Here is a 16,393-nt window from a genome sequence, read left to right on the forward strand (position 1 = left end):
AATCAATCATGATTTTAAAGAGAGAGAGAGAGAGAGAGAGAGAGAGAGAGAAAAGAGTCATGTAGCTTGGAGTGGAAGAATTATATGAGGGATGGTACAAGGAGCACAAATAATTTTTGATTGTAACACCGCTAGTTGAGTAGGACATGCCAACTATAGCAAAGCTCGGCCAAAGTGGCAATCATGCAATTATCACCTACAACATTAGTCCTGATAATGATTGGAAGAAGTCACACTAGTAATCTAAGATATTGAAGGGCACAATAATTATGGATTATGTAGGAGCTCACCCTGACATAAGTGAAGCAAAAAAGGACTAAGCATTAGTGCTAATAATGATTGGAGGAAGTCGCTAGTAATCTAAGATATTGAAGGGCACAATAATTATGGATTATGTAGGAGCTCACCCTAGCACAAGTGAAGCAAAAAAAGCACTAAACTAGCTAAAGTTTGAGCAGCTTGGAAAGAAGAAAAATGGGCACAATAATTATGGATTATGTAGGAGATCACCCTTGACACAAGTGAAGCAAAAAAGCACCAAACTAGCTAAAGTTTGAGCAGCTTGGAAAGACGACCGGCACAAGACTCATGTTTCGCAAAGATGCAAAGCTGTAGCAAAGGGATTAAGGACAAAGGTGTTGGGTGATTAATGTGGACAGGCACCCAAGAGGTGTACACACTACAAAAGGTGTTGGGTGATTAATGTGGTGGTTCAAGCTAGATTACAAGGCTGCATCAACAAAAAATGTGTTCTCAACCCCCCAAGGATGGCATAAAGGGAAGCCTTTTTTGGCTCGAAGCTTCATTAAAACGGGTCTTTGAAATGTTAGATACTCGAGATGGCATTGCAGTATGCCCAAAGGTTGTGCGTATGCCCATATTTGTTGTATTCAAAGTTAAAAATAAGGCGTTAGAGGATAGAGTAAGTTATAAATGGGTTACAGGCTATGGACAAGTGTTGCACGGCCATAACTTAACTTACTTATGGACAAGTGTTGCACGGCCATAACTTATGGGCATGTATATAACTCGATTTCTCTAATTTAATGGACCTTGACATGATCTTGTGAGGTACATTTTCCCTCTTTCCTTTGTGTGGATGCTTCATGCACTTCTTTTATTGTATTTTTTCTCTCACTACATAATGCTTGTGAGTATGTGGGTCTTGTTTGTGACTTTCGCTAAGAGGAAGAGGTTTATATGAGTGTGGAAAGCTTGTGTAAAGTGCCCTTGAGCGGGTGAGCACTCCTTGGCCTAAAACACATAGTTGAGTGGAGTGTTGCCTAGGTATTGAAAGTAAATGGAGCTACAGACATGAAAGGAAGGAGTGCATAAGAGAGGAAGAGGAAATAGCAAAAAGAAGTGGGGAGTAGAGGAGGGTGAAGGTTGTGAATGTTGTCACACGGTAGAGCAATTTTGCATGGTGCTTACTTTTGAGTAGATTTTTATATGAGTATCATGTCCCATGAGAGAGAAGGAAGAAGGAGTTGGACAATAACAAGCTTGAGTGAACAGACTATCTCACACAGCATTTCCCACTTCTCACGTCCTATTTTCCACCACCTATTTCCCACTGCCCACTTTCCATTTTGCGCTTCTCATTACCCATTCCCCACTTCCCAATATACCCACTATACACTACTTACTTCCTACTCACTTCTAACCACATCACCTCACCTCTGAAGACAAGAACGTGCAGCTTGAACCCTGGATTCACCCTAAAGACACGAGGACTTGAGTTGGAAGACCAATTGGAAGACTTCAAGCAAGCATATTAAAAGACTAGCCAAGATATCCTCCATTGTTCATATAATCAAACTTTTAGAGAAATTCTCTTTGGTGACGGTTTTGTGGCATAACACACGAGCCAAGGTTAGACACCGGATCAAAAAAAGTGATTCTAATAGCTCAATTCACACCAAAGCACACTAACTTTCACCAAGCATATGGAGAAAATATAGAGGGCATGTAGATGCACTTAACTACCAACAACATTTTGAACCCTTCCTTTTTCACTTTGTTTTTTAAACAAGGTTACTTAAGATGATTATCATTATCGACCTTCTGCACTCTCATATACAGCACACGTCCCTCTGTAGGATACATTCTATCACTCCAAAGCTTCCAACATTTTAGATTTGACCTAGTGGCAGGCTTCTCAAGTTGAGAACCAGCATGGACTATTGTTGCTACTCGTGCATAGTTCGCATTGAATGTGTAACCTTCTAGGATTCGTATCTATATGTGTGTGACATATAATTTTCACAGAAATAGTAGTTCAATTGCTAGCAATTGAGTGCTCTCTTGGCGACGGAGAAATGCCATGAATTCCAAATCTCAATCGAGATAGTTCAAGATTTTGGTGATTTCATCATTTTCAATGAAGAAAAATTGGAGCATTACTCCGAAGGCATGTAGAAAAGAGAAGAAACCTCTTTTGAAAGGCCTACATGAAGACTTGGAGAGAGAGAGAGAGAGAGAGAGAGAGATATTAAGCGTCTACTAAAGACCCAATGGGCCTATGAGACCAAAGTGATACAATAATCTCCATGGCATATCTCATCATGGAATGGAAAATAAAACAAAAAGAAAACATAAATATAGCTATCTCAATGGGGTGATACAAAACTGTCCATGGAAACTCGTCATAGAATACTAAGAACATAAAAACATGGGAGCAAGGTATACCACTCACCAAAATGTCAAGCATGGGGCTGACAAGTATGACCAAGAGGTCTCCCTCAGCTATGTCACGTTGAATGTGAGTGAGAGAGAGAGAGAGAGAGAGAGAGAGAGAGAGCTTAATTACAAGTGTAGCACAAAACACCAGTTGAAAGTGACAACAGTCTCTTAATCTCTCTTGGTAGTATGCAAACATGTTGCAAACATTTAGGGAAGTTGACTAAAACTTACCCCGTCTTAGTTCTGCACAAAGGGCAGAGTAAGAAGGTTCATGCTCAGCTCTCAGCTTACGCTTTCAGCATTTGTCTTGTATGTTTTTTCTCATATCAAAAGAGGCAATGACTCCAAAGAGGAAAGGAGAGGGAGGAGGCTGGAGATTGAGACATAGTTATAGGAGAGAGATGAGACAGTGTGTTAGGACAGTCCTCTTGTCACTTTTGTGACTGTTCTTCTCAGTATTTAGAACTTCTATTTCTGTCTAAATGACTGAGAACATAGCATCTTGATGGAGTACTAAATGCTTCCACCCTCGTACCTGATATGTTTGTTCTTGCTATTACTTGCCCTTCAGAGTGCAAAAATGAAAATGCATGCATACAGTTGCTTTTTGGGGTGCCTTCGAGAAGCGTCCACATATCAAGCAAGTTGCTTTTGGAGGGCTGCAGATATGTTGAGCTGTCTTGGATGGGTGATGGCTTTACACACTTCCCTGGACATTGTTAAAACATGCTAAGGTTTGAAACACTTTGACCTTCCAAATAATTTTCCCTTCATCAATACATGCATCACAATGGAGAGTCCAAGGAATCTACACAAAAAAGAAAAAGGAACTTTGACATCATAGGTTCTATCAAGAAAGTATCTAGATGCCCACCATTAACTTTATCTTCAAAGACCATCAATTTCATCAAGTGTAACAACTGTCAACTTTATCTTCAAATACCCTCGATTTCATCATCACGTAAGTGGTTAGACTGCAACCCTAATCATGTCAGTCCCAAAGTATATCACTATTAAAACAAGTGCATGAAAGAACAACAAAACAAGTGCACATCTTATGGCTTCCTGTTAAACAAGTGCAGGATAGAATAATAAAAAAGTGCACATCTTATGGCCTCCTGCTCGAATTCCTTTATCAATGCCTACTGATGAAAGTGTACTGAGCCGCCATTGGAAGTCCAGAAGAGCCTACATTTCATGGCATCCACAGTGCACACTGGCCCCTAATCCTGCCTGTTGTCTAGCCTTTCAGCTCTCCGTTTCTGAGTCACATCATATATCTGGTAGATACAGCCTACAAAATCCAAAAAAATCCCTTATCATGCAGATAATTTTATGTGATGAAGCATCAAAAGCGTTTCAGACAAATGACTCCTAACGACTTGTAACACCCAGAGATCTTTTAAGTCCACATAACCACCACCTCATCCAAGTCCCTGCATATGAGTCATTTGATTGCGATCACAGTTCTTTGAAGTGCAGATATTAACAACTGCAAAACACTCTATGCTTACCAGCACTGACGATAATGACAAGTACGTCTCCAAACCTCTTGACTAGACGTGCAGTATCCTTGCTTGACTTGTAATGTTTTAAAGCAGGATCTTCCTCTAGAAGCTGCATAAAAAACCTTGATTTCAATGATCTGTTACCTCTTCTTAGAAAAAATTAGATGTTACTAACCAGGCAACAATGAAAGAAGCCTCTCTCTCTCTCTCTCTCTCTCTCTCTCTCTCTCTCTCTCCACAATGGCCTACATAGATGCATGATCCTCTGGCTCCACGTACATGGAGTGTCACAAGCAAGCATGTCCTCATCTCTCCACCCGGCAGCTACAGTTCCAAGATATCCTTCAACGATATGGTAAGTTCCGTCACAAAGGGGGGATCCTTTAGCTGCTTTGCGTTCTATTCTGGAGGAGGATGGTATAAGTGTATGATCACGCATTGTCATCATGTAGCATCACACGGATACTTTAGCTTATGTAGCTAGTTTCACAGTCTCTTTCTCTTTTCCATGGTTCAGTATTTATCATGCATACACTGTACTACCTTTTCGGTCTCATAGATGGGGATCGATCTTTTGAAGACGTTAATATCTCTTTCCTTGTTTGTTTCTCAGGATTGCAAAGGATTAACCGCAATGCAACTGAAGCAAAAGAATGTAAGGTCAGAGCAGCTCTGAAAGAAAGCAAGCAGGCAGTTTATTGCGAGGGAAAAGCTCTCATTGAAGATTTTTGCGAATCCAAACCAAAACCCAAAACAGAAACCAAACCTAGATGACTAGTGATTGTACTTGATACTTGGCATCGTAAATCAACTATAGAAAGAAAAAAAAAATGTATTCAGATGGCCAAAAATGGCCTATGAGACCAAATACACTATGAAGACAATGGTGGTCTTAAGCCAAATATCTTGTCCAACAAAAGAAAAAAAAAGTCCTCCTAATCATCTAATAAAGCTATGATGCCAGCCATCAAATACATTCACCTCAACTCAAAGTTGGGTCTAATTTTTGGGTTTGGTTTGGATTTATGGAAATCTTCAATAATGGCTCTACCCTCGCGGTAGACTGCCCACTTTCCTTCTTTGCGAGCTGCTTGAATATTGGTTAATTCTATAGGCTCCTGCTTGAGTTGCATTGGGGTCATTTCTTTTGTGATCCATATCTTGATGTGTGTAAGTGGGGTTTGATGGTTTGGGATTCTCAATCTTCTCAAGTTTGGAACGCCATTTGACTATTGCATAATAGCTTTGTCGTTGTAGGCATATGCTCACTTATGGTAGTGCTATGTGTGAACAGGGCTTAACCAAGGGCACTTTTTCCCATGTGGTTTTTCCACTTGGACATCAAGTGTGAAAGGACACTCTAACATATAATATTTTGTACTTCTATATTATATGGATGTGGCACACATGCAAGGGTTGACTTGCATTTTGTGGATACCACACTTTTGGCTCTGCCTCTCTCTCTCTCTCATTTCTGTGTGTGAGCTTCTCTACCCTGCACCTAACCCTAATGTGCAGGTTTGTGTGTGTGGGTGTGTGAGTCCAACACCCAACAATTGGTATCAGAGCTGGGAGCTGGCCCTGAAATTATGCTGCTGGAAGAAAACCCGGCGAAATTCCGACCATTTCTGAGCTCTGGGGCGTTCACTGGTTTTCGCCGCCCAGCTCCGCCGCTTTCGCTCCTCTACTCGCCGTCGCCGCCAGCCGCGCCAACGCTTCTACTGCATAGGGAGCCGCCAGCACCCAGCCCAGCCGGCGGCAGTAGTGCGCATGCGACCACCTCCGCCCCTGCCTCGGCGGCGCTACTGCTCCCGTCGCCACCGCCGCCCCTCCCAACCGGCGCCTCTGCTGGTCCGCCACCACCCAGAGCCGGCATCCGCCTGCCTCGTCAGCTGCGTGCGCTCTCCTGGACACCTGCAGCTCTAGCAACCTCTGCACACCTCCACCTGGCTGCCACGTACATGCACCCGCCTGCAGCTCCAAGTGGTACCTAAGCCCCGTATGCAGCTTTGTGCTCCTCCTCGACAACATCTGCACGCCTGGCTGCAGGCCCCTCAACTGTGTGCAACTACGAGGTATTCCTAGTACACATTTTTTGTCAAACCCAAATACAAAATTTGCAACCATTTCAGTGCAGGTCATATGCAGATTTTGCACACACTTCTGTGCAAGTCAGATTCAAAGGAAAATTACAGGTGCAATTTGGGGGATTTCTCAATTTGAGGCAAAATTGAAAATTGCAATTTGGGGGTTTTTAAAATTGAGGTGAAAATCAGCAAATTGAACCTCTTTCATTTGCAGAAATTTGGGGCTTTTGTGAAAATTGGCCAATTAGATGCACATTGAAGCGATTGGAGTGCATAAAAATTGGGGATTTTCAGATTGGAGCATGTAATTGGACATTACAGCTGCGATTTGTCGCGTATGTATACACATTGTGTGTAATTGGACAATTTGGTGCAGGTTTACACTTGCTTTGGTTTGCAGGCATATATTTGCACAGGACATTTGGTTGCCTCGCAGTGCACATTGGTGCTTGGTTTGCTTGCACGTATATTTTGTTGACATGGCACAGAATGCTACAAATGTATTTGGTGTGCTCACCCAGGAGGATAAGCTGGATGGATCTAACTACTCCCTCTAGAGTTTCATGATCCGTAATTTGCTAGTAGCCAAAGGGCTTTGGGGCATCGTGTGTGGTGATGACACACGCCCACTTACCATACAGCCAGCCACGCCTCAAAGGGGAGGTGCTCAAAGACCTCCTGATGTAGAACCTGCTCTCACACGAGCAGAAGAGATGGGACTCTAGAGATGCACAGGCCATGTCATTGATAGCCCTTTCAGTGAAAAGAACTATTATTCCGCACATTCGTTCTTGCAAGACATCGAAGCTTGCATGGGACACATTGGAAGCAATGTATCAAGTACGCAACGAGGCAAGAGTTGCCTACTTGAAAAGGCAATTGGATCTTCTTTCTATGGATGAGGGTGACTCCATGGCAGATCATCTCACCAAAGTGAAAGATTTGCAGGAACAATTGCTCAACATTGATGAGGTTATCCCAGACAGACAGATGGTCACCAACACTCTTCATTCTTTACCGCCTTCCTACTTGGGCTTTCACACCTCTCTCAACCTCTCAATGAGAGGAGGTGCTGATCCCGTCACTTTTGAAGAGCTCGTGGGTTTACTCTTGCAGGAAGAGCAAACAAGAGCAAACTTATCGAGCAATCGTGGTGGAGACAAGGCATTTACAGCCAAGGATAAGGGTAAAGCAAAGAGCTTTAGGCATGGGGAACAACAGTCTAGCAAGGCTGGTCATGGACAGCCCTCTTCTGGTGGTGAAAAGTCTGACAAAGGAGATGCAAACAAGCCCAAAAAGAAGGGCAAATGTCACTACTGCCATAAGCCTGGACACTACATCAGTGAATGTAGGAAGCGGATTGCAAAAGAGAAAAGGAAAGCAGCAGGTAATGCAGTAGCAGACTCTTCTGATGACAAAGCACAGCAATCAGCTAATGTAATCCAGGAAGAGTACACTTTTTTGGTCACATGCACTAGTGACACACCAAGTGCTTCAGACACTGATATGTCTTGCATTGCATCTGACAGACAAAATGCATCATGGTATTTTGATAGTGGTGCTTCGAGCCACATCACTTCATGCAAAGATGTATTTCAGCACTTGGTTTATGCTTCAAATGGCCGCACTGTATCATGTGCAGATCATAACACATATCCAGTAAAGGGAATTGGCAATGTCATACTTATTGCAGCCAATGGTGCCAATATATGTATGAAAAATGTATTGTATGTTCCAGGGATAAAGAAAAATCTGCTCTCCGTCTCAGCCATAAACGACCAAGGTTTAAAGGTTGAATTTGAAGATGGGAAGTGTTTGGTAAAAGACCCATCAAAGGAAATAGTCACTTCTGGAACACGATACAAAGGCTTGTATAAGCTGGACAGCTATGACAAGCGTACTTATGATGCAAATACAGTGGCTGCCCACACTCCTGCTATGCATGATGCAGAGCTATGGGCATGCTCGTTTTGGGCATGTAAATTTTCAGAGTTCGATGCTTTTGCAGAAGCATCATATGGTTGATAATATGCCGCCTCTTGAGTCTCCACCAAGACATGTATGTGAGGGCTGTATTTTGGGAAAGATGCAACGAAAACCATTTCCCAAAGATGGAGCTGTTAGAGCTGAAAGTAAATTACAGCTCATACATAGTGATGTATGTGGTCCAATGCGGACACCATCCATAGGGGAGCATCTTTACTTCGTCACATTCATTGATGACTACTCCAGGTTTGCTTGGACTTACCCCTTGAAAGCGAAAGCAGATGTGTTTACATGCTTTCGACACTTTGTAGCAATGGCTGAAAATATGTGTGGATGTAAAGTCCAAACACTCCGCTCAGATTATATGCTTCAAAAGGGCATCAAACACCAATGTACTGTGCCTTATACACCGCAGCAGAATGGTGTAGCTGAAAGGAAAAATAGATCTCTCATGGAGATGGCAAGATGCATGGTGAAAGCACAAAAGTTGCCTCGCAAATTTTGGATGGAAGCTATAATGTGTGAAACTCATGTGTTGAACAGGTGTCCAACAAAAGCTTTGAAAACCATAACACCATTTGAGGCTTGGTATAGCCGAAAGCCAACAGTGGATTATATGCGTACATTTGGGTGTGTGGCATATGCCATTCAGCCCCCTTCTATGGAAGAAGTGGAAGATCTTGTCAGGGAAGAGCAAACAGCCATAGACACAGCCAAGTCAGTGCCAAGATGGTTGCTGAAAACTTTGCAAGAAAGCAAACTTGCAGCTCCACTCACAGGTAGAACAAGGGCTAGTTCCAGCCATGCTTTGAATATACATCGTGGGGAGTCTGCATTAGCAATGGGTGGTCTCTTTGATTCAGAAGAGCCTTCTTCTTACGAAGAAGCACATGAGAATGAGCATTGGTTGCAAGCTATGCAAGCTGAAATTTCTTCTATCATGAAGAACAATACATGGGATCTTGTGGAATTGCCTAAAGGCAAGCATGTAATTGGAACAAAGTGGGTGTACAAAGTCAAAAGAAAGTCTGATGGTACTATTGACAAGTACAAAGCAAGACTTGTGGCTAAAGGCTACTCCCAGAAAAAGGGAATAGATTATGAAGAGACTTTTGCTCCTACTTCGAGAATGACCACAATAAGATCAGTGATTGCATTGGCTGCACATAAAGGATGGAAAGTGCATCAATTGGACATCAAAACTGCATTCTTAAATGGGGATTTATAGGAGGAAGTATATGTAAATCAGCCCATTGGTTTCGTCCAAGAGCTTGGTATGACGCTCATCTAACCAGCCAAGGTTATGAGAATAGTCCAGCTGAAAGCACATTGTATGTGAAGAAAACCGATGCCGATATTCTCATAGTCATCTTGTATGTAGATGACATGCTCATTACACGTACTAGCAAAGCACAAATTTCAGATTTCAAAGCTAATTTGAAAGCTGAATTTGATATGTCAAATTTGGGGCCTTTACACTACTATCTCGGCATACATTTTATGCATACAGATGATGGCATTGTTATGCAACAAACTAAGTACATAAAAAGTTTGCTAAAAAGGTTTCACATGGATGAATGAAAGCCCATTTCTACTCCGGTAGAACCAGGTGTACGGCTTACTATGCATGATATTGGAGAACCTTTTGAGGCCGGCATTTACAGCCAGGCAGTGGGATGCCTCATTTACTTGTGTAACACAAGGCCACACATATCTTTTGGGGTGTCACACTTCCACTACAGGGGGGATTTGTAGGTAGTGCTATGTGTGAACAGGGCTTAACCAAGGGCACTTTTTCCCATGTGTGAACAGGGCTTAACCAAGGGCACTTTTTCCCATGTGGTTTTTCACCTTGGACATCAAGTGTAAAAGGACACTCTAACATATAATATTTTGTACTTCTATATTATATGGATGTGGCACACATGCAAGGGTTGACTTGCATTTTGTGGATACCACACTTTTGGCTCTCCCTCTCTCTCTCTCATTTCTGTGTGTGAGCTTCTCTACCCTGCACCTAACCCTAATGTGCAGGTTTGTGTGTGTGAGCGTGTGAGTCCAACACCCAACAGTCGTGAAACTTTAGCATAAAAGTGATTCCAGTGTATCATTGGCATGGCTTCCGCTACTTGCTGATCTAAAAATCCCTCCTCTCCATCCATATGCCATCCTTGAGGTAAACCGCCCACGCGGATCTGAGGGGCCTTTTGACTGCCTTAGTTGCTTTTCCTCGAGTACAGCTGTGACTTCTGATTTGGGGTGCTCTTACAAATCTTCTTGGATTCCCATCTTGATGTTTCTCACCGTCTCTTGAGGGTCTTCCTTCATCTCTTCCTTTACTTTGGTGATGATTTCTTCTTGTGTTTCAATTTCTAGTCTTGAATAGTTCTCCATGGTTGGGAGGCGAACGTATATACCCTTGGACCTCTTGCAGACATTTAATCTCTCTCTCTCTCAAAATAGATGCCGCCTCCCACGATTGGCTCTAGATAATTGACACACGAGAGTCATTACAATTGGCTTTGAGATGGGACCCCCCCCCCCCCCCCCAAAAAAAAAAAACACCTCCCACCTTTGCATGCAGCCTGGACTCCCCCTTTCTTGATCTCTCACAATAGGAAATCAATCACATCATCACTTTGGATTTGACTCAACTTTGTACAGAACGGACATGGATATCCACGGTCGAGCTTTCCTCGATGCTCCAATCCTACAAAGAGCATTTCTTGAGGATCAGTAGGGATGGATTCATTAAGAGGCCCACTTATCTCCATAGACACTACTGCGTACCTAACACTAATCCAACAAGGTTAGATGAGCCCTAGGATTAGGAAAAGCAAGTGGATTCAGGTGGCTAAGTTTCAGATTTAATAAATCCAAGGTTATTGGGTATTTATGATTGGACTATTATTTATAGGAACAATAAGCACTATATAAGTGAGTCTTGGGTTATTATTGATTCATTGTGGGTATTTATTGGGTCATTGTTATTTATTGGGTATTTATGATTGCATTGTTATTTATAGCAACAATAAGCACTATATAAGCGAGTCTTTGGTCATTATTGATTCATTGTCGTCTGGACCTAGACCGAGAGGTTTACTTCTTCCATGGAGTCTTGCCGAGGGCCCCTCTAGGTAAGCACTCGTGGTATGGGACGCCAAGACTAACTGGCATGGACTCGTGGGAGTAGAACCTTAGCCCCTAGCTTGGGGGAGGTTTGCGTATGCGAACGCTTGCTTGCACCCTTCTTTGTTTGTACTAATCTTGTTTATGCCTATGTATTAGGTGATCCTTGGGAGGAGTCCCTTATAAACACATGGCTCACGCCATGACGATTGCAATTGGTCAGCTGAGGGTGTTGTCACACCCCATAATTACGGCATAGGCAGTGCCGCTTGGCACATGGGCCTGTACATGCTATCCTTTGTGTAGTAACAAGGCACGACAATCCTAGCTCGGGGGAGGTTTGCGTACGCGAACCTATGGTTGGGTGGTGAGCTTGCTTGCACCCTTCTTTGTTTGTACTAATCTTGTTTATCCCTATGTATTAGGTGATCCTTGGGAGGAGTCCCTTATAAACACATGGCTCACGCCATGAGGATTGCAATTGTTCAGCTGAGGGTGTTGTCACACCCCATAATTACAGCATAGGTAGTGCCGCTTGGCACATGGGCCTGTACATGCTATCCTTTGTGTGGTAACAAAGGCAAGACAATCCGTTCGTTGATCAAAGTCTTGAGCAATTGGGGGGTTCAACTGAAATTTCGCTTGAACTGGGAGACACCTAAAGGGCAATCATACAAAAATAGTTCACATCAAAACAGTTTCAAGCGCGCAAACATGTGTGCACGTGCAACTTTGCCATGGAAAACCCTCCCTTTCATGGAACTTGTAAAGCACAAGCATTTCATGGCACAAATCGGGCTCTCCAGAAAGCACGAGTCGTGGATCCCGAGCACTTGCATCCACACACTCACCACTTGCATCCACACACTCACCACAATACGAGTGGCACGAGCCATGCGTAGCCTCCCATAAACGAGAGAGGAACATTGGGTGGTCAAATGGTGACATTGGGCTACTCGCCTATCTCTTGGCTTAGCAAGAAACAACCCATTGTGGCTACATCCTCATGTGAAGCTAAGTACATGGCAGTCTTCACAACCACCGTAGAATGCATATGGTTGAGGAGAATGTTCGCATACATGGAGAATAGGCATGTAACATGCCGAAGTTTACACACACGATTATACTTTGTTTGATAATGAATATTCGGCACCTTGGTTCATGACGATTGCACAATGTAGCGGAGATAAGAGTGTAAGAGAGGGGGGGAGAGAGAGAGAGTGCGAGTGCTCCCTGGGTTCCTTGCATCTGGCTACAAGCCTATCAATGCCCGAAACACCTGTGTCATCGTTCCAAAGGGTGAATCATACATAGTATGGACTAGCACTCCTCCATGTGCGGGACTTGCTCTCTTCTCTCATCTCTCTCTCCCTCTCTCTTGCACTCTCATCTCCGCTACATTGTGCAATCGTCAGGAACCAAGATGCTAAATATTCAATATCTAAAGATAATCCTGTTCTGTAAGCTTCCACATGTTACACTTGTCCATAAGCTTCTGTGTGTTACACTTGTAACCCACAAGGGGTCATTTGAATCCGTTGCCTCCGAGTCTTGACACCTTTAAGCAGATTAGTGAGAGCTGCCGAGACGTCAAAAAGCTTGTCGATGAGGGTGGAATAAACTTGGCAAATGCCCACAAATAACCGAATGTCATCAGTAGTTTCTGAAATCTCTGAATTAAGGAATTTTGCCACTTATCGGATGCCTTCGGCACTGATTATATATCCGAAGTAATGAACCTCGTAGAGATAAAAGTCCAATTTTTTCTCATTGACAAAAAGCTCATTGCTTTCTAGCAATTTCATTACTTTTTCTACCTCAATGTCGTGCTGCTCTTCTATAGCTAAAAAAATCAGTATGTCATCCAAAAAGATGAAGACACACTTGTTGATCAAGTCCCTGAAAACCACATCATCATATGCGGTTAAATGTAGCTGGGATGTTTGTTAGATTGAAGGGCATGACCACGGACTCGTAGTGGGCCCATGACGAAGTGCCAAACAATGAAAGAGAACTGAAGTTCACAAATACAAGATGCCCAGGAACTGAAGGAAGATCATATACACCAAAAGGTGGTTACAAAGCTAGAGTAGGCAGCACGAGGCACACCGTAGGTGTAGCCAATATCCAGAATATGCGAAAAAATGAGATGATACAACTGAGGGCAAAGCCCATGCTTATATAGCACCTAGAGAGCCCAGTCGGCTAGCATAAAGCACGCCAATTGGGCCATAATGTGGAATATACCAGAAAAGGTGCCAAAAAATGTGGAAAAAGATCCAAAAAAATATGGGAAAATTTCCCAAGCTGGGGGGAGGTCCTCCAGAGGTGCAGGAACAACGGGGAAGCACCAAGAACAGTGGAGATGACCCCTCCAAGACCTCCTCTTCAGCTCCACTAAAGAGGACTGATACCAGCGCGTGGAAGTAAGTGATCCAAAGTTCATCTAGAAAGCGCCTTGGTGAAGATGTCCGCCACATTGTCCCTGGTAAGACAGTACTCCAGTGTTAAGGTACCGAGCGCCAAGTAGTCACGAACCATATGACAATGAATGGCAATGTGCTTGGACTTCAAATAGAAGACCGGGTTCCGTGCAAGAGCCATGGAACTCTGACGGTCGGAGTAGAGAACGGTAGGCATCAAAGGAGGGACATGAAGATGATCAAGCAGCTGATGAAGCCACGAAAGCTAGAAGCTGTTTGACTGAGATGTAAAACTGAGTACAACAAAGGCAGCCAAGAGAATAAACCTGTATGTCCAATCTAGCAGCCCTCAAGACCTCTTAGCACAGAGGATTCAAACACAGATCTGTGTCCCACAAAAGCAACACACTGTGCTTCCCTCTGATCAACCAAGACCATTCAGCAGGGCAGCCTTGAGCACACATCTGGCATATTCCATGAGCATGGTTCCACAACTCAATTCACATATACATCCACTGTCCAGTCTCTGTTTCCACCCTTCAAACTGCCATAACCCTCCTCTCACAAGGGGCCAGTTAACACAACTCTGCAGAGCAGACATAAGCCAGTGGAAAGAAAGAAAGATGGACAAGTTCAGAGCTTACCAATTCAATGCGTGGTTCTGCACCCGTGGAATTGAATGTACCAATCTGTATTGAAGATGTCCACACATCATTCCCTTTGTCCGGGCACCCCAAATATGAATCATTTAATATTTATTTTGCTCAGCAACCACCATGCCCACACTTGTGCTGTTCCATTTTCACACGGTCATGACATACCCCCCTCTTGAAAAATGGCAAGCGTCCTCGATTGCAATCTGGTGATATAACAAAATATCCAAAGTGAAATATACAATATGTCAAGATCAGCGTCCCAATCTCTCTAAGCCATGCACATGTAACAACATTCACTGCAAACTAATGGCGTAGTGGTAGTCCAAGTTGTATACCACTGTGAACCATACACAACCACAACATCCAATGTGACTAGTACACATATATCATAGAAGTCCCATAAACAGCTCAGCCATCAGTACCTTCGGGTGAGACAAAAACTGCACCAAGCGACCTCTAGATGTCATCTAAGCCTGTCTGTATCAAGGGAGTGGAGGTGCTACCCCCCTCTTGAGCATCAGGCAATGCTCCAAACCCATGCTCTGCTGAACCTGAATGAGCCGTAACAAGAGTCGGCTCCAACTCAAAGGCATCGAGATAAAGTTGCAAAACTTGAGGTGAATCTGTTAAGTCACCTTCCTCCATCCACTTCGCATCCATCGGTGAATAGTTCTTGAACTTCACAGGATAGCGACGGGAAACTTTACCTCGTACCTTTCTTTCCTTATGTGCCAGTATTTGCTCTGGAATAAGAACCTCATCAAGTTCCTCAACTTCCGGCTGAGCCTCATCTGATACATCCTCAGGCACATCCCCACGGAAAGGTCTTGAACTTCACAAGATAGCGACAGGAAACTTTACCTCGTACCTTTCTTTCCTTATGTGCCAGTATCTGCTCTGGAATAAGAACCTCATCAAGTTCCTCAACTTCCGGCTGAGCCTCATCTGATACATCCTCAGGCACATCCCCACGGAAAGGTTTAGCTAAGGAGACTCACATGAAATGCATTGTGAATCCTCCAGTGATCTGGTAGCTTCAAACGATAGGCCACCTCACCAATCTTTTCCAGTACCTGAAAAGGCCCATAATAGCGCATGCTCAACTTCGGGAATAAGCGCTCTTTACCCTTCATCTTCTTAAGCCTAGCCTTTTCAAATCGCAAAAGAACCCAATCACCCAATGCAAACTCTAAAGCACGTCTGTGACGGTCTGCTGCTTTCTTTTGCTTTTGCTGAGATTTCTGGAGTGCCAACTTAACTCTCCGATAAGCTTCATCCATATTCTCCACATACTGATCAGCCTCAAAGATCTTATCCTTTGTGTGCAAAATGGGTGGTACCTTCTTCCCCCCTTCCACAATCTCAAAAGGCGCCTTGCCCGTCGAGGTATGGACAGTGTTGTTATATGCAAACTCCACCAAAGGAAGATACTTTTCCCATTGTTGCTTGTGCTCTGACACATAACACTTAAGAAGATCTAACACTGTAGAGTTAGCCTCTTCCGATTGACCATCTGTTTGTGGATGAAATGAAGATGAAAACTTAAGAGTTGTACCCATGTTGTAACACTTAAGAAGATCGAACACTGTAGAGTTAGCCTCTTCCGATTGACCATCTGTTTGTGGATGAAATGAAGATGAAAACTTAAGAGTTGTACCCATGTTGTCAAACAACCCTCTCTAGAATAAACTCGTCATCCGTGGATCACGGTCACTAATGATAGACGTAGGCAAGCCATGATACTTGAAGATGTTCGCCATGAACAACTTCACCATATGATCAACTTTGATCGTCTTACGCACGGGAATAAAATGAGCCTGCTTAATGAACCTGCATATGATAGTCCAAATGCCGTCATTCCCCGTTTGTGTACGTGGAAGATCAAGTATAAAATCCATGGCAATGCTCTCCCAAGGTCTATC

The 16,393-nt window shown here is 43.4% G+C and overlaps 1 protein-coding gene across 2 annotated transcripts in view; it reads right to left on the minus strand.

The window, feature by feature from the left end:
• Positions 1-3,610: 3,610 nt before the first annotated feature.
• The window catches only part of LOC147627193 (succinate dehydrogenase subunit 7B, mitochondrial-like), a 75,053-nt gene continuing 62,270 nt past the window's right edge, over positions 3,611-16,393 (minus strand). Inside the window, exons 2-3 of one of the 2 annotated variants that reach the window (XM_086815817.1) lie at positions 4,197-4,299; positions 3,611-3,962 (exon numbers count right to left, since the gene is read on the minus strand). In XM_086815817.1, the coding sequence (XP_086671943.1) occupies positions 3,955-3,962; positions 4,197-4,299 (111 nt within the window). In that variant the 3' untranslated portion in view covers positions 3,611-3,954. Of the gene's footprint in view, positions 3,977-4,196; positions 4,300-16,393 lie in introns of both variants that reach the window. The other variant, XM_086815816.1, reaches the window with a different exon arrangement.

The sequence above is a fragment of the Cibotium barometz genome, chromosome 21 (genome assembly GCF_041138505.1).
Source record: "Cibotium barometz isolate CiBa-2024 chromosome 21, ASM4113850v1, whole genome shotgun sequence".
Taxonomy (NCBI): domain Eukaryota; kingdom Viridiplantae; phylum Streptophyta; class Polypodiopsida; order Cyatheales; family Cibotiaceae; genus Cibotium; species Cibotium barometz.